Source organism: Sceloporus occidentalis, unplaced genomic scaffold (assembly GCF_023333645.1).
Source record: "Sceloporus occidentalis isolate IW3139 unplaced genomic scaffold, rSceOcc1.0.p SCAF_6, whole genome shotgun sequence".
Taxonomy (NCBI): domain Eukaryota; kingdom Metazoa; phylum Chordata; class Lepidosauria; order Squamata; family Phrynosomatidae; genus Sceloporus; species Sceloporus occidentalis.
In genome coordinates this window covers 72,191,134-72,217,739 of record NW_028316986.1, presented here as the reverse complement: position 1 = coordinate 72,217,739, position 26,606 = coordinate 72,191,134, and the positions used below count along the sequence as shown (strand labels likewise).

Below are 26,606 nucleotides of genomic sequence, written 5' to 3'. Positions count from 1 at the left end.
ATTGCCTCAAATTCTTAAGATGAAAGAGATCTGATGTAAAGGAATATCCAATCAATTTCACGTCTAGCAATCCCTCCCATCATTACCCATACAAAATACAGAAAGTTAAGATACAATAGTGCACAATTCATTTAAGTATCAGGCCCTTTGGCTTTAGTCCTGAATCTGGAGTAAGCTGCATCATCTGGTTATTGCATTCTGAAAGTTCATGTGCTCTAAGGGAATGTTCTGACAATGTGATATTAGTAAAATATTTCACCAACAGGCAGCTAAGCATTCGGTTTATTAAAGAAACTTTACTATTTTGTTTCACAGTTTAACTGAATACTTTTAAAATGAGTAGAAACACAATTACACATACTTTTACCAACATCTAACAAAATATACTAAAACATAGCGTGCACGCTTAATTTACAGAATTCAGCTTTCATGGCAAAGCAGGAGAGCTTATTTATAGCACTGAAGGGGACATCTCAAGTACAGAAATGGACATAATTATATTGTCTTTCTTGATAATGCTTTATAAACAACACCATTTAAGTCCTCTACCATCTAGGCTTAAAGTGGAATTTGACTCCAGATCTCTGAAGTTACAAAGTTTTGATCACGTGAATTAAGATTACAGGATGGGAAGCCAAGACAGCAATAAGTTTTATCTTTGCTGCCCCCAAAGGTATCACTGTTCCAACACATTCTAAGCAATTATAAATGGTGGGAGACATGTTTCCCAGGTGATTGTCTTAAGATATAGAGTAAACAGAGCAAGCATATATACATATACAAAAAGCATATCCTAACAAATAAATATAGTTCATGGAAAATCAATACTGAAATAAAATAAATTAGGGAAAAAAGCCCTTCAAATGTGCACATTCTACTTAAGGCCAGAATTCAAGCCTATTAAAACCAGAATTCTTTGAACAGTGTCTTTTAGTACAGAAGAGTTGTTTGAACAGACTAAAATATTTAATAATTAACATGTAAGGACAGTTTCATTCACCTGACAGCTTCTTATACAGAAATCATTTCAGTCAGGAACATTACATATAGATTGCATTATATAATCATGGGTGACAGTTTCACCTTCTGTATGCATAATGGTAAAATCCCATCACTTTTCACTGAATTGCTTACAATGGCTTCTCACTGAGAATATACAAAGTGGAAATGTAAATGTGGGCAAACACATCTCTACAGAGGTCTTAATTGTGCTGAATCAATTCTAAGGCTGTAGTCTTGTGCACATTTACCTTGGATAAAGTCCCTCTGCACAGTGGGATTGGCTTCTGATTAAATATGTATATAATTGCACTGCAAAAGTATAAAACTCACTTATACATAGAGGCACTCTAAGAAACAAGAAGTTTCTTGTAAACCTTTGAAAGCTGCATTTGCTATGCAGTAAAGAGCTCTTTTTGATTGTCATTTCAAATTAGTCACAAGGAAGCAAGCATACAGTTGTGCATAAATCTGCAGTTTGGAGGACAACAATAGAGTCAAGGCACATCTATTATTTGGTTTCAAGGGCGTGGTACACATGGTGCTAAAGCGCTGTGCTGGCACCATACTAGGGTTAAGGGACTGCGCAGTATACATGGATGTTGCTGCATGGCGTTTATGTAACCAGTGCGCCAGTGGCACACTTGTTACGCCACCCCTGTTGCTTTGAAAGAACCTGCTTTTTGCAGGTTCTTTTTCATCCTCAGGGAAGCCACGCGGTTTGGCAGCTACAGCTTCCCTGCGGAGGAAAAACCTCCGCAGCTGCTCCAGACATCCAGGAAGGTATGTACCAGGCCAGTATCTTCCAGATATGGGCTCTTTTTAAGCCTGCTTGTATTGAAGTACTGTATCTCAAACAAGGAAAGCACTTCCATTTGAGCCAGTGTCCACAACACTATTTGTGTCAGGCCTTTTTCTTTCTTTCCTAGATTAACCAACTAATGTGGTAAAAGTATAATATACGGTACCTACCACTTCAAACTATGATTTTGTACTGTACATAAAAAACTTCCAACATGAAGCTAGGATTTATTCCAAGTGAGCAAACCCATTCATTATGGACCTAGTGCAATCTTTACTGAAAAAATATAACTGATAAACATACTGAACTTTTATAGTTTTGTAGTGGAAATACAACACTTCATGCAAGTTCACACATGATACTGCAGTCATCAGGTGATGAGCATGAAAGTGATGAAACAGCCAATATAGACCAAACAATACAGAAAGAGCTTTGGTACATGCCCAGTACTTTTCATGGAAAGCTGTTCACACAGATAGCTTTGTTAGGTTATATTAAAAAAATTCTTCCAGGGAGGTAATTGTGTTAGTCTGTTGCAAGAAAAAAAAAACAAAAATTCTTGTTGAACCTTTAAGACTAACAAATTTTAAGTGGCAGAAGCTTTTCTGGATTCCAGCTGGCTTCATTAGATGTATCTAAGTAAGATTCAATCATGGATGTGTGGATCTGACGTAGTACTGTGAGATTGTGTGTGGGTGTGGGTGTAAACAAGCAGCTCTGAGGCAAATATCAAAAACAAAATCCATGCTGTACCTTGCTCCATTCTGGTTTGTTTTTGAAAGGAAGAGCAGACTGGGACATGGCTACAGAAATAGGCATAGTAAACATTACTAGTATAGTCTGCATGGACAGATAGGTTGCCTACCCCTTTCATAAGGTGTCTGTGCCACTATCAATACATCATAATACTGAAAGGACCATAAAGCAGTTAGTGCAGTTACTTTGCCATTAACCCCATGACTTTTCCATCTACCTGCCCACAATCTTGCTTCTGGATTGCCAGATTAGAGCAGCAAGCAAGTCTCTGTTTCTAAGGTCTACATAGAAGGAGTTGTGACAGGAGTCCATGTGGAAGCAAGTCTAGCATGCACTGAAGCATCATACTGGCTGTCGGCAATGTCTGTCGGTGTGCCGCTGTCATACAATGGAGATCCTGAAGAAGTAGTAGTGACTGAATGAGACAGGGCAGGGTAATGGGTTGCAGACCCTCGCAGAAATTGGGATCCTATTCCACTGGGCACCCCACTTGTTTGTGACACTGGTGAGATGGTGCTGTTGCTTACAGACCATAGATTGGGATACTGGCTGTAAAGGAAAGAAAAACAAATTTTAGAATGCAAAGTTAGGTTTGTGTGGCCAGTTGATGGAATGCACTGGGTGGCCTTGGACAATTTACCATCTTAGCCTTCTTGTTGCAATGATTTGCTCATGGGATACAGGAGAGTGTTCAGAAAAACACCAGTAATGTAAACAACATCAAATAATTACATGGGAAACATTAGGCCAGTTGCTAGTGCCAACTAGAGTAGCTCCACTAAGCAGGATTTATATATATATATGTATATGTAGAATCAACAATAATTAACAGCAATTGATTCAGTGGTCTCTAGTTGAGATTAGCACCAGCAATACTCCAGTTGGGATTAGCTCTTACAGTCCCCCTATGAATTTTTTATTTTGATAAATTGGACAAATATTACAGAACTGGCAGATTTACACACAACATAGCGCCTGTAGAATCCTGTTGGACTGACAGCTCCCACTAGATAGATATGTCTATTTCTGGCAACTGATATTATCACTGTCCTGTGTAGCATTTTACAGAGCAACAAAATTTCAGAAGCTTCAAGGTAATTGGAAAATCTAGCAAAGGGAAACAAAGCCTTACTTCACCTGAAGCCCTTCAGACAGGAGAAAGCAACTGCCAAGGGTTGAAGGGCATCCTTTAGGGGTCTTAGAGGGCTTCTACATCCTTCACACCACATCCTGCTAAGCTCCCCTCTTTTTTCAATCATTTGGGATCAAAATGCCCCCCATACCACCTGGGAGAGTTGATTTGCTGTTCAAAAAAAGGCCACTGCTGGATTAAAACTGCCTGAGAAGGACCAAAAAAACTCTGGCCAGACTTCCTTTCATGCTTTTTTTTTAAGATGGGGAGTGTTGAAGGGCTCTGTGGACAGCAAAAATGGCCATTAAGCCTGATACTACCTGTGGGCTGTACTTGTCCACCTCTACCTTAAGACAACAGTATATGAATGAAAGGGGTAACTATATCTCCCTGCCCTCTATTATGCTAAGCCAACCCTATCAGTGAAACAGAGACAAAGTATCCATTCATTTCCATACAGTGTGTCCAACTTGGTGTGGTGCATAGAACATGCGGCTGACCAATCAGAAGGCAGGTGAGTTCCAGCCAATAGAATGTGGGCTGGGACTTTTGAACATTCCGTGTGTCCATTGGTTTTCGCTGTTGGAATGTTGACAGTTGGGATTTGACAGTTGAGGGAACAGTTGTCCAAAAGAGGACTGGGTTCCATGAGTTCCTGAGGGAAGAGTCAGTTAGGGCTTGGAATCCGGAGAGTGAGGGTTCCAGGGATAGAGAAGGGCAGTCAGGGGTAGAGTCTGAGTGGGAAAGGGCTCCCTACCATTTCACTTCCAGGACTCTAGGAAAGGGAGTTGCTGGAGTGTGATAGCCTGTGGCATAGTGTTAGCTTTGGTGACTGTTAGGTCTAATTTTAAGAGAGGAACTTAATAGAAAGATTGAGTGACTCTTAGTTATAAGAAACTGGTGATTTAGATAAAGATTTATAAACCCAACGGTAACTATAACAAAATAAAAAGTAACAATTATATAAGATATTATATTAAAACCAACACTGTTAAACCTTCTTGTAAATAAAGTTTTATTTGTTTGATTCAAGAAGGACACACCTGGACTTGAATTAATACCACACTACTCACAATACAAATCATGGGCGGCAGTGGTGGGATGACAAAAGTCCCAAATGCCTGCCACAATAGAAAGGTTATTCGTTACATATTTTGGTAGGCAGTGTCGGGATATGTAAAATCCAGTGGCTAAAAATATGATGAAAAGTGTGCTGGAGACAATTCTGAGTTTCAGTTACCAGAAACTCAAGATTTGATTTGAACTTGGAAAGTAAAAAGTTCAACAGTTAAAATATAGAGTCATAAGTCAGTGAGGGTGATCTCTGAAGTAATGGTCAAGGGTACTGTGTAAGAGATTACCTGTAGACTGACCAGGCTGGATAAGAGAGTTAATATCAGTCCCTTAGGTAATTTGTTGAGGTAAATTGTAGAGGACTGTAGAAAGAAAAGTTACAGTTTCAGAGCGCCTGGATTCGACAAATCCCATGGCCAGAAGTGTGCTTTGGTTAGAGGGGTCTGAATATGAAATACCAGACACCCAGTCGTTGGGTTAAATGTAAGAGTGAAAGCCCAACAGTTGAAATCTAGGCATTGGCATCAGTAGAATAATCTTTGAGGTAACAGCAAAAGGGTAATTGTAGGAGATTATTCGGAAACTGACCACGCTAGAAAGTGACTAGTCTCTGAGGTAAAAGTCCTGAGGTAATTGTAAGAGATTAGTAGGAAGAAAACGCACACATAGTGATTCCTAAGGTAAAAGTTGGTGGTAACATAAGGAATCACTGCGCTAACTTCAAGATACAAGTGTTGTCTTTAAATTCAGTTGAGACAAAGACAGATAGAAGTATTTCCTGAGGTAAAAGTTTTAGGTATTTATAGGGAAATACTTAATATATACCTCCTCACAAAGTCAAACCTCTAGCAATGAAAGAAATGGTGGAGAAAGAAGAGGTCGGAGAAGAGATGGTGGTTAGTGGTGACACAGCCGTTTCTAAACCTCAAGAAAGTTTAGAAATGTGGAAAATCAAACTTGAAATGGCCAGACTTGGAAAAGGAAAGGAAAGTACTCATAACGGGGAAATACATGACATGAAAATGAAAGAACTAGAAAATAGGATGGCTCATGATAGGGAAATGCGTGACATAAAGATGAAGACATGGGACTTAATGTTCAGTTCAAAATCTAGAGTTATTCATATTGTCAGGAATAACATTAATGGGTTCCCCCTCTATATGATATTAAAAAATTTCCTAAATATGACATAGGAGTTAGACCTGAATTATATATTGCCAGTTTTGAAAAAGCTTGTGATGATATGGGGATATCAGACAAGGAGTGAGATTTGATTAGGCTTGAATTAAAGGAATTAAAACATAAAAAAGAATTAAAAGAAAAAGAATATGAGAGAGACTTAATAGAACTGAAATACCAGAGAAAAATGAAAGAAAAAGAATGGCAACATGAGAGGAAAAGAAAAAGAAAAGAAAATGAGGCACAACAAAGAGAGATGGAGTTTCAAAAACAGTTGAGAGAACTGAAGTATAACAAAGATTATTAGAAGAAAAATATGAAAAAAAGTTAACAGAAAAGCTGGATGGTTTTAAAGAAAAGTTTAAAAACCAGGATAAAGTTATTAGTACACTTGAAGAACAAGTAGCTAATCTCGAATCCAAAAACCAGACATTACAAGGTCTATCAGAAGGAAATATTTTCAAAACCATACTGGAAACGGGGAAAAGTGGTTGGAGATGATATTCCATCAATCTTTAATCCAGTAAGAGAAAGGGGTTAGAAGATTGAATATATGGTTGATTAAAAAAAATTAAATGGAACATACAAAGGATCTGAAGTTGAAAGAAAAAGTTATTTAAGTGTTATTAAAGTATCAAAACCCAACAAGTGATATGGGTATGGTTATAATATGCTAAATGTATAAGAAAAGTATGGTAAGTTGTTATAACAGATAGAACTGATATTAGACATATGTTTAAAAGGGAAACAAACAGAAAAATCCCAAAGATACTCAAGTTGATAATGGTTATTGATAAAGCAAGTATTTAAAATATATTATATGTATATCCTGGTTTATATGATGTGATATATAATATTGATAAATGGGTAAGTATAATTTATAATTGGGAATTCATTGACCAACATAACCGGTTGGTTAGGTGTGTCAACGAATCTGTTAAAGGGGGAAGGTGTGTGGTGCATAGAACACGCGGCTGACCAATCAGAAGGCAGGTGATTTCCAGCCAATAGAATGTGGGCTGGGACTTTTGAATATTCTGTGTGTCCATTGGTTTTGGCAGTTGGAATGTTGACAGTTGGGATTTGACAGTTGAGGGAACAGTTGTCCAAAAGAGGACTGGGTTCCATGAGTTCCTGAGGGAAGAGTCAGTTAGGGCTTGGAATCCGGAGAGTGAGGGTTCCAGGGATAGAGAAGGGCAGTCAGGGGTAGAGTCTGAGTGGGAAAGGGCTCCCTATCATTTCACTTCCAGGACTCTAGGAAAGGGAGTGGCTGGAGTGTGATAGCCTGTGGCATAGTGTTAGCTTTGGTGACTGTTAGGTCTAATTTTAAGAGAGGAACTTAATAGAAAGATTGAGTGACTCTTTGGCCCGTTACAAACGGGCCTTTGCGGCGCCCCCATCACATGCCAGGGGTTGGCCGAGGACCTAGCGTCCACACCGGCCTCACCCCTAGCACGTGACGGGGGCATAAAAATGGTGGCGCCCTATACACACGGGCGCTACCATTTTTACATGTCAGACGCATAGCGTGCGCATGTTGCGCCCTGGATATGACGCTGTGAGTACGTGAGTAGCACCTCGCGGCATCCCATATGGGGCACAAGAAGAAGCGCCATTTTGGTGTTTCTTCTTCGCTGTGTCCGAGAACTGCGCGGTTTGGCTGCTGCGGTTCTCTGACGCAATAACCGGCAGCGGCACGAGACCACCCGTTTTGGGCAGTCTGTAACATGCCTTAGTTATAAGAAACTGGTGATTTAGATAAAGATTTATAAACCCAACGGTAACTATAACAAAATAAAAAGTAACAATTATATAAGATATTATATTAAAACCAACACTGTTAAACCTTCTTGTAAATAAAGTTTTATTTGTTTGATTCAAGAAGGACACACCTGGACTTGAGTTAATACCACGCTACTCACAATACAAAACACGGGCGACAGCGGTGGGATAACAAAAGTCCCAAGCGCCTGCCACAATAGAAAGGTTATTCGTTACACCCGGTAACCAGAAATGTAACAAGGGAAGGAAGGTCAGAAAAAAAGCTCAGTGGCAAAGGTCACACCCTCATTCAAAACATCATCAAGGGCATTGCTCAGAAGTACAAAAGAAATGGAGACAATTGATACAAATATAGAAATTTAGCCATCCCTGTATCAGAAACTCCATGGACAAGAAATATCACTACCACTCCACCCTGGGTTCAAAAAGTCATGGTTAGTCCCAGAAGTTCAAGAAAAATACTGTAAACTGGGACATGAGGTATATCAAAATCACAGTGAGTGCAATTACAACTCCTAAAGGCTTTGGGCAGTCTGAGCCTTGGAGGAACTTGTATCTGTTACAGCTGTGTTCTTCTGGAATTTCTGTTCATTTCAACAAAACTTGCACAGCCTTCTAACAACAAATTCCTTTGAAAAAAGCACATTCCAGTTCATACAAATCTAAAAGCTTTCTTGCTCATGAAACAGAGCATACCTAGAGCTGGTTGGAGGACCAGTACTGTGACTCATAGGCAACATACTTGTCGGTGGTGGAACCCCCAAGCTGGACCAGTTGTCATGGGACTGAAGCATAGAAAGGCAGGCAGAAGAACTGTCCCCATAAGCTGCTGTAAAGGAAAAGAAGTCTTTATTTATAGTGGGGGGGGGGGGGGGGAATCTTTGTGATGATGTATCATTGTTATTGGTTTTACCAGGAAGCCATAAAAATCATTTCCATTAAAGACGTGGAATAATAATAATAATAATAATAATAATAATAATTTATTTATAGCCCGCCCAATCACAAGGAATACGGGCGGATTACAGCAATAAAAATACAGAGAATACAATAAAATAAGATTAAAGAGAGTGACGTAAGTCACAGAATTCACAGGAAGACCTGATGGAACTGGGCCTGTCTTTTTCACTCCCTCTCATGAAAGAGGCAGATGGGTCAGTCAACCACCTACCAGTCCTGGGGCCAGGAAAGCAAGAAATTAATGCATGAATAGGCTTCTTTGTAAAGAATTCATGGATAGTAGACAAGACCTTATATTCCTATGCCTTTTTAAGTATGCAAAAGAATGCAGTCTTTAAAATGTCAAAGCTTACTTCACAACAAAAAACATCAGCAAATGCACTGAATTATGTTGCAAGGAATCATCTTGTTGCAATCCTACTGCACTTTCATTTAGGAGTAAGCCTCATTCAATACATGAGGCTTACTACTAAATAAATATGTACAGGACTGCACTATAAGCATTCAGATTTTTCCCAGGCAAGAGGTGATAGGAACTTGGCAATACTGTTGTTAAAGAAGATGGAAAGTAAAGCATTCACTTTGATTATTCATTCATAAATATCTGTAACTTGTGAACATGCTGCAAAACTCAAACAATTGGAGAATGTTTTAAAAAGTACAAGATCACCCATATTGGCTCCACAGATGATCTACTGTCTCCTTAAGTCTACCAGCTTTTTACAACCTGATTGTCTCTAGGTCCAGAAGGAATTGCAAATGATAAATAGAAGAAATCACTTTTTAAAATCATGTACTGCGTCGAAACAGCAGTAAAACCTGCACTAGAGGTGGCAGAATTTTTAAAATGTAATTATTCATTGAAAACATTTCCATAAGTAAGGTTCAAGGCAAAGCTGCCAAAAGCTATTCACAAAGAAGAATGAGTAAAGCAATAAAATATAAATTACACTTAAAACAACTTAATGTTGTTAAAACATCAAAATAGTCACAATAAACATTCATATTATTAAAAAATGGGCATGCTTTGTTTTCTTGTTGTGATACAGTTTATGTAACAAAGTAGAGGACCTTACCAGCAAATCTCATCCAGTCCATTTGCCTGGTTCACCATGATCTTTTAAAATTGTGTTTGAGTGTTTCTCAACAACTTAAAGTACACCAACATGATACTATTGGTCCATTCTTTATGTACACACTGGTATTTGATCTGCTGGTTAACTTCCAGTGATACCAAACAACAAGAGGACAATACAAAACACTCACTTGGAGAACTGGTTCTATGAGTGTATGGGTTTGGATAAGGAGCAGGGCGGTGATTCCTCAGTGATGAGTATCTTTCACAACTGTGAGCAGGGGAAAGTGACAGAGGTGCGCCAAACTGTGGGTGAGGATTGGCAGGAGGACACAGAGCCCCTGTTCCAGGAATCAGCCAACCACCTACTGTAAGAAGAAGGAAAGTTTCATCCTGCTAAGATATTAACAGTAAGGTCTGCCCAAGATGGCAGTGAGCCTTTGGCACAAATAGTTCAGGAACATCAAATAACTCAACTGCTTATTTACCACAGAACTACAAACATGGCTGCCTTGTAACCAATTCACCTTTCCTCTCCCTTGGAATACTTACCTATGGCCTGTTACAGACAGCCAAAATAAAGCTGCTTCGAGTCACAGTGGAGGTATGGTGTTTCAATGATGCATGCATCCTAAGAGTCCAGAAGTCGCACCAAAGCCATGCTCCAGCCCTAAGGACTGGAGCGTGGCTTTGGTGTGGCTTCTGGACTCTTACGACGCATGCATCATTCAAACACCATACCTCCACTGTGACTCGAAGCAGCTTTATTTTGGCTGTCTGTAACAGGCCAAAGTTGCAGTGTCATCAAACTGTGCACCTTCCCAACCCCAGCTTGAAGCCAGTGCAACAGCACCACCTAAGTATTATGCATTACACAGGTAAGGGGAAAACTCAACACAAAGTTACCACTTTCAGCAAACTATCTTCACATAATTAATAACGTATACTTATACGCTCACACCTCTTCTTTACCTGTTTAGAGCTGTGAATAAAGAGGATGCTGTCTACATTGGCAGGATATGAGTAACCTAGATAGTCACTTGTGAACTTTAAATAACAGCAGCTACATTGTTCTGAAATTAATTCACAGTTCGTTTTTACATGTATCGTTTAACCAGTGGTGCTTGTAAGTCAAAAGGTGCTAAAGAGATGCCCTAAATAAATAAATAAATACAGTTTCACTTACATTTCTGACACGCTTGACTAATTTAATCAAGCTCTTAACTAATCCAGTGTTTTTTACTACCAGTGCTCCACGAACTCTGAAGCAATGAGGTTATTTCAGAAGTTGTAGAATGTTACCCTATTGTTTGGATTTATTTGGGCAGTAAACTACAGTGGCTGATCTCCTGTGTGTTCAACCCATTTAACTTCCATGAATGTGAATACTTCTCCCATGAGGCACACACAGAATGCTCTTTTGCAACATTAAATGTTTTAAGAACAGACCTAAGTGGTTAAAGCAATCATATTTTTAATGCCCATTTCAGGGGGATATGGACATCCAGCTATTTTTAAGCATGCCAGTTCTACTTTTTGGACATGGTGTAGGAAAGGTACAAGTTCTACCATGGATCCAAAAGTGCTTGCTAATTTTAAAAATTGCACTACCTAACAGTAATCACTGTACAAGATCTAAATCTCCATCTCTTCTCTTCATGGAGAATTATGCTCTTTCCTTCTTGATTATGATGGTCAGGTTTCAAGAACTGTCAGGGGTCTTTCAAATGAAAGCATCCTATATTTGAAAGTTTAGAGATCAAGAGTCATCAAAAAGAGGATCAGAGGCCTTTAAGTGACTAATCCATAGTACCTGGACACATGACTGAACAGGTAGCTTCCCTTACATGAGGAGATCTACTTATATTCCAGTTATTTTAAAATTTACATAAATAAGCATGGGGAAATGTTAAGCATATCAGCATAATCTTTTGGCCTTTGGTCACATGTTTTCTCTTTTTTGGTGATACAGACATGACCAGCCATCCTATCCTGGCCTGTATTTTGGGAAAATATGAGTGCAGATTTTCTTCCACCTGACATGCTCAGTAGGAAAGGGTAAGAGAGTAATGTGACTACTGCATTCATAGAACTTGGCATCAGAATGTTAACAACACAGTAACAATCATATTGATTAAATAGACATGAAATCAGAAAAAAATGAAAAACAGCTCAAGACTGAGAGACAGTTAAACTGGTATAGATTAGTGGATATTTCTAATAGCACTGATATTTTTACTAGACTTATGCACAATATCCTTAGATACATAGCAAAAAGGGTACCTGAGCAAAGCAGAACTGATATTGGTGGTATATTACATAATAACTTTCAGAAGAGAGCTTAGACATACATTGTGAATACCCTGACTGCTGACCATCTCCCACTTCATCCATCATGTCTTTGTGATCACTTCTGTCAAAGAAATCATACTTTGTTAGTCCAAAAGATTGAATCTTGAAGAAATGTGCTTTGTAAATGCAATTAAAAACAGCCAACAGCTCTCACCTCTCTTTTGCGTCAAGAAAAGCTTTTGCAAAGGGATTGTACTTAATTTTTAACGCTGTTATCTAAAAAACACAAACAAAAAGTCTCAGGTCCAAACTTTTTTTTAACTGTTTTATTCATTTTTCATAAAACCATCACACAAAATTTCTGCAATTGCACTAAGAATTTCATAATGGCTCAGAGTGAAATTACCAAAACACCACTGAAACTTCTCACACACTGCAAAAGTAAGCTTTGAAATCATTCTTTTTGCTTCAACTCCCCCCCCCCTTTAGATGCTTGCTTTTATTATCCTATTAAGGAAGTACATAAGGGAGGGGGTACACTAAAAACAGTTGTAAAAAGTTTCAGGTTTTTAGGGGGAAAGAAGGGCTAACACAATATAGGGATACACTAACCATGGATATAATGGACACTTAGAGTAATATATTGGTCAACCATGTTAATATCTTTCCAGTTACAGAGAATGTAGAACATGATAACATGAGACTATTGTCACATCTGTACCCATTTTTCTTAAAGGAAACATAGAAATTTAAAACTTCCTATATAAAAATGCTCTCCTATGAATTAACAGAAGACTGCTCAGTTATTTGGATTCTTGCTCTGTTATGTGTTACTGTGAGTCTTAAAAGTTATCAGTACTTGGTATTTGACACAAGTTAAAATTCATCATGTATATCACTTTAAAGTGTTATTTGTAGAGGCAGGAACATATTTCCCTTTAGTTGATCTGCCCTTGCCTCCAAGTCTTTGACATTTGATACAAAATATTATAAGGAAAATTACAAAAGATGGTTTAAATTGTAATGATTAATCATAATGTCATGCTGCATTTTCATAAACAGTTGACCCAACATATATTGATTGTACAATGGCAAACTATAACCTATGGAGGATTTCCTGATGCATTTCACTGAATTGAAAAGTCAGTAGTATACCAGTTATGAATAAAATTTAGCAACAGATTCAAATACAATAAGGAAAACAAAAAAAGAGAAATGCTTTACAGAACAAGCAGACTTGATTTCTTATAAGGAAATCCCCTGAACTGGATGAATCCTAACACAGAGAATAGCACAGATACAGCCATAACTAGCCTGCTCTTTCTTTCCTTCTAAGAACAGCTGAGCACCCTGATTATTTTTCAACTGGACAAGAGGGAAAACAGTCATTTATTTCAGAGAAGAGAACTGGCAAAAATACCTCTGAATATTCCTTATCTAAAAATCTGTATGAAATTCATGGGGTTGCCATAACTCAACTGCTGACTTGAAGGCACATTCTCACACATTTTAAATTATGAATGAAAAAGATTTCTCATTCTCTCACTAATGAAATGTTGTTTGATGTTGATGCTAAATGGTCTAGATTCTCTTGATTTAAGATATCAATTCTTAGTGATTTTTCCAAAATAGACAGCATTTGATTACTCTGCTTGTTTGAACTTTTTTTTTTACTAAATTAAGTATCTTCAAAATGGTCTTTTGTTTTGACAATCCACAGGAGAAAATTTTCTTTTATCATGGTCTGTTTTCCACAGAACAAGAGAATAATTTGTCACCCACTCCTAATGACATTTTGTTTAGAAGGAAATTCCACAACATATTTGTAGGCAATTTGTTTTGTTTGGAAGCACCAACAACAAAAGGGAAAGGAAATAATTGATCAAAAGCCCAATTGTTAATTCAGACATTCTACATTAAAAGCTGTGATTTGAATGCAAAAGGACAGAAAATACAATAGTATGACTTTTTTGTTTGATTGAACGAGATAATTTAATTGTATTGAAACTGTAACAGAAGAGTTGGGTTGTTGTTGTTGTTTAATTCTAGACATCTGGAATTATATAAATTAAGATTTTCAATGGAACCCAGGTCCAGGTTTCTGTGTTATAAAATAGGATATTCTATAAATAAATATTCCCAACTGGTGGCTGCTCAAATCTTTTTTCAAAACTGTCAAATTTATTTCCTTTGAAAAAAGAATGTACTGATCTCATTATCAACGTACTCCATTGCTGAGTTCTTCCTATTATAGGCTATTTGTACCAGTATTATAGATCTATAGACCAGCAGTTGAAATGCTTTTTAAACTGTCCAGTGGAAGTGCACAATGGTCACATTTCTTGTCTGGCATCCTTTCAAACTCTTTTAAACAGTCAATATGCTCCCAATTTAACATCCCTCTTCTTAAGTCAAGAATTTTCCCCATTTTGCTTATGTACTCTTCAAAGAAGAAAAATCCATGCAGGGTTCTTCCCCACTTTGTACCTACCTCCTCATTTTGGTAAGCTGTCACAGCTATAAACTGGGTCTCTGGGAAAGAATGGCTGGTGATCATCCGCTGAGGGCCACCAACTCTCACTATATGAATCCTAGGCTCATATTTGTGCAATGAGTTCAGCATGATCTGTTAATGTAAGGATAACTAGTCAATACTGAGGCAGAAGTAAATAAGGTGTTTACATTACACCATAAGCTAAAGTTGTGTTGTTTTTAAATCAGAGGATAAAGTACATAAGAAATAGGATACATAAAATAACAAAAAGAAAAAAAACAGCTTGTCTCTACCTCTGTTCTAATTTAAAGTAGGGATCCTGTTTGGAAAATTGTGTCTTGGTGTTGTAAACTAGGATATGAGAACACTCTTTGTGTCCATTCTGCACATGCAGTTGTCGCAGTGTCTTTCGTAGTACTGAAGGTAGTTCATCTGCTCCAAGTTTAAGTCTTAACTTTAAAGGAGCTATTCTGGGAACAGTGTTAGCTCTTTTAAAGTTCAGACTAAAATCCAGAGGAGATGAGGTGTCATGAAAGCCATGAGACACCACTGCACATATGTAGCCCTTTCACAGCCTAAGCAGTCCAACAAAATAGTCTCTAACTAACAATTCCCCAATATTCTGAATTTGTTTCAGCTATAAAATAGGTAAAGATCTTAAACAATGATATGAAGTCAGTTTGATATCCCAGTAGTTATTAACCACAGATTCCTAATTCAGATGAATTTTGTTAGAGATTATCTATTTTATCTACTCATGCACTACAGGGAGCACTAAAGGGGTTCCATGTGCAGGCAAAACATTTCTGTGTATCCAGCTTATTAAGACAATTATCTCCCTATTGACCGGAGCTGAACAGATATGCAACTAATTTAACAAAAAATATCACAGTAGAGTATGAATGAGAGACAGTGTGTTGTAGTGGTTTGAGTGTTGGACTATGACTATGGAGAGCAGCATTTGATTCCCTGTTCAGCCATGGAAACCCATTGGGTGACCTTGGACAAGTGACACATCCCCAGAAAACCCTGTGATATGTTGGAGACTGGAAGGCACACCACAAGTGTGTAAACAAAATATATTATACAAGGCGCATACCATAGGCATATGTTGTGCTAGACAATTTAAACAGGGAGCCACCATGGTGAGCAGACTTCAGGAGATCAGGGCTACTGGGCAGATCACACTCTTTTAGCCGAGGAAGGCAATGGCAAACCTCCTTTGAATAAATCTTACCAAGAAAACCCTAGGATGGGTTACCATAACCTGGAGTCATCTTGAAGGTACATAACAACATCAAATAATTTAAACCTGAAGCAATTATCCTTTTTTTTAAAAAAAAAATCTCAAAGTGTCCAAATGTTATAACATGAATGAAGAGTGACTGCTCAGTGGTGGAGACACTGGCTTTCTGAATTTTAGTCTAGAATAATGCCTTTTTAAAAAAAATCAAAATTCAGCCTGTTCTCATTCAGATAGATTGTTGTTGTTGTATGCCTTCAAGTCATTTCTAACTCATGGCAACCCATGGATGTTTTTTGGCAAGAATTGTTCAGAGGAAGTTTGCCATTGCTTTCCCCAGAAGCTGAGAGCATGTGACTGGCGCAAGGTCATCCAGTGGGTTTCATGGCCAAGCAGGGAATTGAACCCTGATATTCAGAGTCACAGTCCAACACTCAAACCACTATGCCACTGAGGGTCAGGCATTTCCAGTGAAATCAGTTAACTTAGGTGTATCCAACTCTATACTTCGGTTACAAGTTGTTTACTTTTCTTCCGAAACAAACCAAGGACAACAAATGTACACAATCACACAGAGATGCAAAACTAATTAGGCAGCAATAGTTGACTGTACTCTGGGTCAGACAGCCTGGAACTATCTACTGAACAAGTTCACTTTCTGGACACCACAGTACAGCTACAAAATGGACATATAAACACCACACTATATCACAAACCCACGGACTGCTACACGTACTTACACGCCTCCAGCTTCCACCTGAACACACCACTAGATCCATAGTCTACAGCCAAACCCTCTGATACAATCAGATCTGCTTAGACCCACAAGACAGGGATGCCAAACAAATGAACAAGGGAAGACGAGTACCTAGAACTGACCTATTACAGAACAAAATGAAGAGGGAAAATGACAGGACCCTCTTACATACAGCTCCCAACTGGGACCACACAGGCACATCATCAATGAACTACAACCCATTCTGGACAATAATGCCCTTGGTGGCAGACCTTTACTCACAGCCCCCAAACCTCAAACAGGTATTTACCTATGGGAAGACACATGACACAGATGAGGACACAGGTACTAAGCCCTGTCACAAACCAAGATGCTAACTCTGCCCCCATATATATCCAGGAAATGTCATCACAAGACCTAATGGTATCACCCACAATATTAGGGGGGCCTTCACATGCTCATTCTCCAATATGATCTATGCTATACTGTGTCAGCAATGGCCTTCAGCACTCTACATTGGGCAAACATGCCAGTCCCTGCACCAGAGGATAAATGGCCATAAATCAGACATTAGGAATGGGAATACATAAAAACCAGTGGGAGAACATTTCAATCTCCCTGGGGATTCCATCTCAGGCCTCAGGACAGTCATAACTACGAAGGTAGATTGGAAAGAGAAACATCAGAAGTAGAATTCATCTACAAACTACAGTCCCTTAGCAATGGATCGAACAAAGACAATGGTTTCCTAACACACTAAATGCACTTCAACACTATCTGATCCCATCCTCATGAGGGTGTCCTACATTCATCTATTCGTCTCATCACAGAATAGTCCCATTGCAAAACTGGATCTGCCACTTTCCTAGTTTCCTAGGTCTTTGTGCACTAAGGGCCATCATTAAAACTGGACTTGCAACTTCATTTCCATACACAAATGACTTGTAATTTGTATTGACATCCCCACATAACCAAGGGCATAAATGTCTGTACCTGGCTTCCACAGCACCAAATGCATCTAAGCAAGTAGACTGAGGTCTACGGAGGCTCATGCTGCCAATTTCTTTCTTTCAGTTAGTCTCAAAGGTGCTACAAGATCTCTCTACATTTTAGATCAGACAGGTAGAGGGAAAGGTTCTTCAGAATATAAATTCATATTATCTAACTATTCTTAATTCATAGGCATAACTTCTGTTGACCTATGACAGGTACACACTAACAACTGGCATATACTATGCCTAACACTATGACAGACACAGTAACAACTGCCATATACTTGCCTAACATTGGCATATACTATTCAGGTTTGGTTGACCAACTAGCATGTTTCTTAGTTTAAAACTGAATTAAACAATATTAACTGATTCATGTTCAATTTTCTGCAGTAGTGTTATGGGGCTCAAATAAAAGCACATGAACATTTGTGCTATCAAGTATACTTCTAAATGACTCTAGTTCACATGTGGGCAAAATATGGTCTCTCAGTCCTAAGCCATCCTTGTAGCCTCATTTAAAAATTAGCCTTGTGGTTAGCTGCCCAAACTCAGCAATGGTCATCCACTAAATAGACTATAGCTAAGGGGGAAAAAACTAGATGCACTATTTTTGATGGGGAAATAAAGTTTTTAACTGCCCTTTTGTGACATGTTTACAAACAATTTTCCATTTTTTAAGTATATGGCATATTAAAGTCTGTTTAAATATATTTAGAGTTAATTTATATCCATAAATATACATTTAATCACAATTAATCAAGCATAGTAATCAAGTGTTAATAAAGTATGGAAGAGTTTTATTGGCTAATAATGAAATTCATCTTTCCAAATACTCTGCGCAGTACATTTATTAGACATTTGTAAGGTGTATTTGCTAATAACAATTGGGGAAGGAACTGTTAATAATGAAATGTATATGTAAAAATAAAAATAAAATACACATGGAAAATAATATATTTTTATCTATGTTTTCCTCATTAAAGGTCAGCTGAGTGCCAGCGCTTCCATTCATACCATAACAGATATGGTACATTTATCCTCTGGCGCAGGGACTGAGCACATTTCTGCAAGTGTTGTTTGTCATGCAACCAAGTAACAACAGTTACTGAAATTCCCCCTCCTACACAACAATTAAAGGTACAGAAACTAACTTCAGGTTTTATTCTGGCAATCTTAAGGTACCAGCCTGTCCTAGATGTTCTAAAATTTAGCAGACACTTAATTAGCTCTTTGTCATACAATAAACTGTTTTATCTACTTAAAAGACAAGCCTATGTATGTACTCTGGAGTAAGTTCTAGTGTATTCAATGGATCTTACTCCCTGGTAAGCGTGCATAAGACTGCAGTCTCTTGGAGGTCTTTGTGATATGTCATTAAACTTATTATCAGGCCATTTGCAAACTACACAGAGATTGACTGTTGTTAATCCAAAACTGCAGAAAACAGGGCGGGAGCATTGGAGGTAGTAGTGAGTGGTAGAATCATTAGTAGGGGCTGTTGCCTAAAAACTTTGTACTTGTATTCTTCAATCTGCGTTAATGCTAACAATTGAGGGGAAAGTACTTGTTACCAAGACAGTAATCTGTGGCTGGTTTAGCCCTACAACACAATCAAAATAAGGAGAGGATAAATATAATTATCAAACTAGGTATGACTCACTAGAAAAGACAATAATGTTTGGCAAAGTTGAAGGCAGTAAGAAAAGAGGAAAACTGCACTACAGATGGATAGACATGTCAAGAAAGCCAAAACTCTTGAGTTTGCCAGACCTGAGCAGGGCAGCTGATAAAGAGTGAATAGGAAGTCTCTGATTCACAGGATCACCATAAATTAAAATCAACAACAGCCAACAACAACTATTACTATTGTTACTATTGTTGATAGTAATATTAATGTTTTATGGCCGAGGGCAGGGAATTGTCAATTTTATTTTAAGTCTGAGGGCAGGGAATTATGAAATCAACAAATTGCAAGCCACTCTTGGGAGTGTTTTTGGCTGAAGGGTGAGATACCAACACTCTAAATAAATAAATAAATAAAACTGAACACACACACACACACACACACACACACACACCAGATATCTCACTAAGAACTTAGCAAATTAAATATTGTCCTTCAACTCATCTCTAATGCCCAACAGAGTCCTCTTCACTCCACTTTATGATATGACTGAGTATGCCAATAGGTGCAGCCTTCAGGCAGACCACATTAGGGCACAATCTAGTTTTCTCTGTTTACTGGGACAATTGTCAACCTGTCACTATTGTCTTTAGGGGCAAATAGGTTATATTTTCTGTAATGTTGTTAGGATGTACACATATACACTAGAGAGTTCTTCTTTTGTCAGTGAACTCTTTTGTTCTCTAGAAAATTAATCTTATCAGGTCCAAACTACATTGCAGAAATAATCTAGTTTGAGACCACTTTAAGTGCCCTGGCTCAGCGCTAGGGAATCCTAGGAACTGTAGTTTGTTGTTGCACCAGAGCTCTCTGACAGAGAATAATAATAATAATAATAATAATAATAATAATAGATTTATTTCTAGCCTGCCCAATCACGAAGAATCCGGGCCGTATACAACAATAAAATACAACAAATTACAATAGAGTTAAAAAATCAAACCCTAGACCTACCACCCCAGAAGGCTGAATGTCTCACAAAAGTACAGTTCCCAGAATTCCCTAGCACTGAGCCAGGGCACTTAAAGCGGTCACAAACTGGATTATTTCTGCAATGTGTTTGGGACCTGTAAGATTCATGTTCTAGAGAACAAAGGAGTTTGTTGACAGTAGAGGAACTCTCTCTTTCTGCAATGTGTTTTGGACCTCAGTGAGAGATGGCTGCATTTCATTCTAGGGTACAGATACATTATAGAGACACAAGCTGACAGTACACTGATTATTTCCCACTGATATCCCCAATTCTAGACATGAATTTGCTCAATGTTGTTTTTGAATTTCAGTTCAGTTATAAGTACAGCCAATCTATTTTAAAATTAAAATTCTACTAAATGTTCTTCAGCTTGTTGTTTTAAAGAATGAAACCATTACAGACAGTTTACTGACACTTTTCTTCTGAAGCAAAGCCACTGGTAAACAAATGTGCCTTTTCAGATGTTCAGTGAACACATATGAAGAGCAAGGCATCAGGACAATCCTTACCATCCCGGCTTCCATAAATTCACTCAAAGATCTGAATACAACCCACATAACATACAAAATTTGCAAAAGACATGGACCCCAGGTTGCTCATACACAGCCTTGCAGTCTTGTAGTACCTTTGAGACCAACAAGTTTGTTAGGGGATACATATTTATGTTCTAGATGCATCAAATATGATCCTGTGTTGGCTAGTTTCCAGTAATTTGTGTTTAATAAAGTGGACTGCAGCCCACAAAAGCTTATGCCATAGAAAGTATGCTAGTATGTAAGATTTCCAAAACTATATTTGCTGCAAGAGACTAACACAGATACCTCACTAAAAAGAGTGTAAATACAGCTGTGTGTACATAGGAAGAGACTGTTCACAGACCCTCAGATGAAGGTGTGGAAGAGGGAACAACAGCTTATGCCACAGTACATATGTTAGTCTTTAAGATATCACAAGATGTTTTTTGTTGCAGTCCCTCACAGAATAGTCACAATATTTAAAAAGGTAAAAGACATGGGGAATACACAGTTACCCAAATGCCTGCAGCAATGGGTAGCATCCCAACACACAAGAAGCAATCCTTAGTGTGAGAACAGGAGTGTTACAAGTACACAAAAGTGTCCCAATTCCACTGGAAGTAACACCAGACACTCCTCCTTACAAAGGGAAAGCAAAGCAGCTCACCAATCCTTTCAGGTTTCTTAGGGTGAAAGCATTCCCAGGGCCCAATTCTGCACAAATTCTCTTCACATGAAAGGAGCAAAGTGGCAACGGTACTGAAAGGAGGACAAGCAGCCCACCCATGGCTCCCTGAGTACATGATAACTGAACCACATGAACTGGGTATTAGAGGAAAGTCAGCATTTTCAAAATCAAAGGAAAGAAGGAAAAGATGGCTCTCTTTCCAAAATCTAGAGTATGGGCTCAAGACTGACCTGCTCTGAAGTGTCCCTTCTGTGCCAACTAGGGTTGCCAGATTAGAAAACAGGACAGGATTCTTGCACTTTGTGCAAAGGGATCTTGTAGCACCTTTGAGACTAACCAAGCAAAAGGTAGACCTCAAGGTCTACTTCCTCAGATGCCAGTCTAGGAAAGCTTGAAGTAGGATGCCTTTCCCTCAATTAAGTCTCAAAGGCCCTGCAAGATCCCTTTGCATAGTGATATTCCAGACCAACATGGCTATGGTCCAAAACACACTGCAGAAATAATCCCGTTTGAGACCGCTTTCACTGCTCTGGCTGAGCTAAGGAGTTCTCAGAACTATAGTTTTGTGGGACATCTAGCCTTCTCTGTCAGAGAGCTACAATCAACTCTAATTCCCAGGATTCCCTAGCACTGACCCGCAGCAACGAAAGTGGCCTCAGAATGGATTATTTCTGCAGTGTGTTGTGGACCTATAAGTCTCTGTAATGGTTGTTTTGAGGAGGGCATTTAGACAGGGGTGGCCTGTTACCTAGTAGCCTCCCAAGCAACACCAGCTGAAATGCTTTCTGTTACACAACTGTTGTAGGTGCAGGAGCTGCCAGTCTGGCAACCCAAGGCTGCATCCACACTGGAGACACAATGCCATACACCAAGGATTTTGAATTTGAATTGACATGTTCTCCCATAGAACAGAAATAGTAAAAAGAATCCTCATACCTGGGATCAAGCATTGATAGAAATGGAGACTGCAGCCAGGAAATCAGAAGATAAGAATGGGAAGTGCAGCTGTGAAAGGACTAGAGAAAGATCGTACAATGCAAGGATATATAACTCAGCATAAAAGTTAGAATGGAAGAAGCCATTGCATTCCCTTTTGCCATGTATGGATCCGAGAGCTGGACAGTTAAGAAGGAGGAGAGGGGGGAAATCAACTCATTCTAAATGTGGTGCTGGAGAAGAGTGCTAAGGATCCCATGGACAGCCAGAAAGACCAAGAAATGGATCCTGGAGCAGGTGAAGCCAGAAATCTCCCTGGAAGCTAAGATGACAAAACTCAGGTTGCCATACTTTGAACACATCGTGAGAATCATTGGAAAAAACAGTAATGCTAGGAATGGTAGAGGAGAGTAGAAAGAGAGGAAGGCTGCATGCAAGATGGATGGACTTTATTAAAGCAATCATGAATATGAGTTTGCAGGAGTTGAGCAGAGCAGGCCTTGGAGTTTCCTTCTTTGGAGGTCTTTAAACAGAGGCTGGATGGCCATCTGTCAAAGGGGAGGCTTTGACTGTGAGTTCCTGCATGGCAGGGGCTTGGACTGGATGGCCCTTGTGTCTCATCAGCAGGGTTGCCATGGGTCAAGATCCACTCGAGGCCAGTTAACAACAACAACAAAATCTCCCACACCAATGGCATATATAGTTTAAGATTTGTAAGTCGCCTTGAGTCTGTGTACTGGGAGGAAGGCGGGGTATAAATAAACATAATAATAATAATAATAATAATAATAATAATAAGTGTGCATGCCCCTGGCTTCCACTCTGCTGTAGGCCTCTGAGGAAGCAGAGAGAAGCCTAGGAAAGCCCATGCTGCCAAGGTCTTTCTTTCAGTGAGTCTCCACATGGCGCCACTTTGAACTGCCAGGGCTCCATGCTATGGATTGCTGGGGATGACCGTTTGGTGCGGAGCAAAAGGGGTGCGAAAGCGGACTATACCCGCAGTGTGGCTGCATCCCTAGTGGCCCCCCGCCCCCTGCTCCTGACCTGTCCTCCGCCGTTGAGCTTGTTGGTGAGCTTGACCTTGCTGAAGGAGACGGGGGCCTTCATCCAGTGGGCGCCGAAGTTGGGGGAGTCCGGGTGGATGTAGACGCAGCTGGGGGCCTGGGGCTCGGGCTTGCCCCCCGGGACCCACTCCCCGTTGACGTACTTCCAGCGGTGGGCGTCGGCCGCCACGAAGTCCAGCAGGAAGGAGTACATGGCGTTGGGGTCCAGGCCCGAGACGCTGGCCTTCAGCACCGGGAACATCCGCCTGCCGGCGAGGGAGCAGGGAAACAGGCAGCAGGCAAGGAGAACACAAGGCTTCCTCTCAGCCCCCAAGCACCCGCCTTTAATCCCATTTTTAATCCCATTTTAATCCCACTTTAATCCCACTCCTCATTCAGAGGGGAAAGCAAAAAAGCAGCTCATTTCAGAAAGGAGACCAATCTGAGCTCTAGACTAAGAGAGTCCAGGGTTCGAATCCCGACTCAGCCAAGGAAACCCCTTGTGTTAATAATAATAATAATAATAATAATAATAATATCCCGCTACCCCGAACGATCAAAGCGGTTTACATTAAAATAAAGTTATAAAGCTCATGCTGCCAACTTCTTTCTTTCAGTTAGTCTCAAAGGCGCTGCAAGATCTCTTCACATGTTGGGAATTGTAGTTTATTGTGGCACCAGACAGAAAAGGCGAAATGGCTCACAAAACGACAGTTTCCCAGATTTCCCTAGCATTGAACCAGGGCAGTTAAAGCGGCCTCAAACTGGATTATTTCTGCAGGAGAGCAAGGCTGCTCAGCTTTCTGCCACAAGACATTCCTGCCCGGGAGATTGCAAGAATTAAAGCGGTGCCAAACCGAGTTGTTTCTCCATTGTGGATGCAGCCAGCTTCCTTCCTTTTGTATGGAAGCGCCTGCTGTGGAAGAAAGGAAGATTCCTCCGCCCCGCAATTCTGGCTCAAAAGTCGGGAGTTTTGCAGGTTAGACTTTGATCCCAAAATTGGGGTAGAAAATTCCTCTCAACCTTGCTAAAAATGCTAGCGAAGACTTTAGAAAGGGTATGCATATACTGTATATATAGAGAGAAAGACACACACAAATCTGCACAGAGATAGTTTAGCACTCTGATATTAAACTAACTTGGAAGCAAACTTGCATTCCAGTTTTTGGACAACTGTTTTTTGTAATGATTTCGATATAAGTCCATCTCCAGTAAACATTCTTCTGAATACGGGAGACATCGTTTAAAATAGCAATTTGTGTGAGAAAGGACAAAATAGGGAACTGGAAAACAGAAAACAAACAGTGTCTAGTCTCCTTCAGTTTGTTGATGCGGTGATTTGATCAGATTCTTCATTTTGAAGATGCGCAGCACATAGGATGAGAAAGCGCCGGGCAATGGGGCCATTCCCTTTTTGAAAAGCAAAGGAAGGGAAAGTCAAACCTTCTCCATTTTATTAGCCTGGGATTGATTCTCAGGGCGCCTAACAAGGGAAAATGGTCGGGATCCTTTTCCAGATCAAAGGAACGGGGAAAGGAGGACCAAAGTGGACATTTCAGATCCTTTCAATGGACCTCACTTCTCTGGTTCGAAGGCAATGGGTTGTTTCAATGGTCTTACACTTCAGGGGTAATTTCCTAAAGACATTTACACACTTCACCCACCCACCGCAAACCATTTATTTATTCATAACAACCGATGTCAATTCATATTGATGTTAAGCGATGTGAAGGGAATCTCCTTCCACCCAAGTCGGTTTAGGATCCCAGCCACCCTTCCTACTGGGAATACTGAGGAAGTGTCTGTTTTGTGTTTTTGCTTTTAGATAACGTTTTACTAATATCATTGCGGCTTATCATGCAAAGAAATCCTGTCTTTTCCAGCGGCTCCGCTCCGTTCTGGGCCCACAACAAACTCCATCTCCCAGAATTCCATAGCCTTTGAGCCAGAAAAAGTTAAAGCAGTGCCAAACCGGGTTATTATTTCTCCAGTTTGAATGCAGCCTGCATCTGCCTGCACAAAAAGGCAAGTGGCGTCCTCCAAAAAGCGTGAAATTCAGCTTGGAAAGGCGCCTCCCCCGAAAGGTGCTGAGCGATGCCACGTACAGCCGGGGCACTGCAGGTGATGCTCTGGAGGGGCTCCAGGTTTAAGAAACAAAAGCTGCATCTATACTGGAGAAATAATCCGCTTTGACACTGCTTTAGCTGCCATGGCTCAAGGCTTGGGAATTCTGGGAATGGTAAGTTTGGTGGGGCACCAGTTTCCATAGAATTCCACAGCCTTGAGCCATGGCCTCTAAAGTGGTGTCAAACCGGGTTAATTCTGCAGTGCGAATGCAGCCCTAGGCAGAGTCTGCTTCCTAAATCTGGGTCGCTAGCGTTGGGGGGGGGGTCCTTGGGGCTCTCCTCCTACCTGCCGTTCTTGGTGACGATCATCTCGTTGGTGAGCTCCTTGAAGCGGAGCCAGAGCTCGCTCTCCTCCAGGGTGACTCGCAGCTCCCTCTCGGTGGGGTCCCCCTTCTCGCTCCCCGCCTGCAGCTCGTTCTCCACGGCGCTCAGCAGGTGGTCCACCCGGTACTGCAGGCTCTTCCCGGAGCTCTCCGTGCTCGGGCTCGTCATCCTGCCTCCCGCCCCGACCCAGCCGCCTTACCGCCGGGGATCCGCCGCCAGTTTACCTCGGCTCCAAGATCACTTCTTTCCTACCTGGAATCCTCCTCTGCTTTATCTCTAGTCCAAGATCCCTTTTCCCTACTTGGAATCTGCCTCCACTTTATCTATAATCCAAGATCCCTTCTTTCCTATCTGAAATCCGTTTTATCTGTACTTCAAGATCCCTTCTTCCCTACCTAGAATCTGCTTCCAATTTATCTCTAGTCCAAAATCCCTTCTTTCCTACCTAGAATCTTCCTCCACTTTATATGTCCTCCAAGATCTCGTCTTTCCTACCTGGAATCCTCCTCTATCTATAGTCCAAGATCCCTTCTTCCTTACTTCGAATCCTCCTCCACTTTATCTCTACTCCAAGATCCCTTCTTTCCCACCTGAAATCTGCCTCCTTTTTTATCTGTGCTCCAAGATCCCTTCTTTCCTACCTAGCATGCGACTCCAAGTAGTAGTCCAAGATCTTAGTGGAGCTCTTGTCCGGCTCAGCCCGAAGTAAAGTGGCCCCGGTGAGGCGGGTGGGGGGAGGCCCTTCTCCGGGGGAGGGTCTCTCTTTGTCTCGTTCTGTTTCTCTTGGGGGGCTGGATT

At 40.2% G+C, this 26,606-nt stretch overlaps 1 protein-coding gene across 4 annotated transcripts; it reads right to left on the bottom strand.

The window, feature by feature from the left end:
* Nucleotides 1–295: 295 nt before the first annotated feature.
* On the bottom strand, nucleotides 296–25,976 carry TBXT (T-box transcription factor T). Of its 4 annotated transcripts, none has more exons than XM_089530046.1 (8): nucleotides 25,771–25,976; nucleotides 23,360–23,624; nucleotides 14,543–14,677; nucleotides 12,266–12,327; nucleotides 12,111–12,172; nucleotides 9,951–10,127; nucleotides 8,421–8,553; nucleotides 296–3,106 (listed from the first exon to the last, which is right to left on the bottom strand). In XM_089530046.1, the coding sequence occupies exons 1-8, from the start codon at nucleotides 25,974–25,976 to the stop codon at nucleotides 2,839–2,841; spliced, it is 1,308 nt and encodes a 435-aa protein (XP_089386172.1). In that variant the 3' UTR covers nucleotides 296–2,838. The 4 variants fall into 4 exon arrangements, with proteins under 4 accessions (XP_089386172.1, XP_089386173.1, XP_089386174.1 ...); XM_089530047.1 differs by having other exon boundaries at nucleotides 8,421–8,550; XM_089530048.1 differs by having other exon boundaries at nucleotides 8,421–8,550; nucleotides 9,951–10,124.
* Between the last annotated feature and the right edge of the window lie 630 nt (nucleotides 25,977–26,606).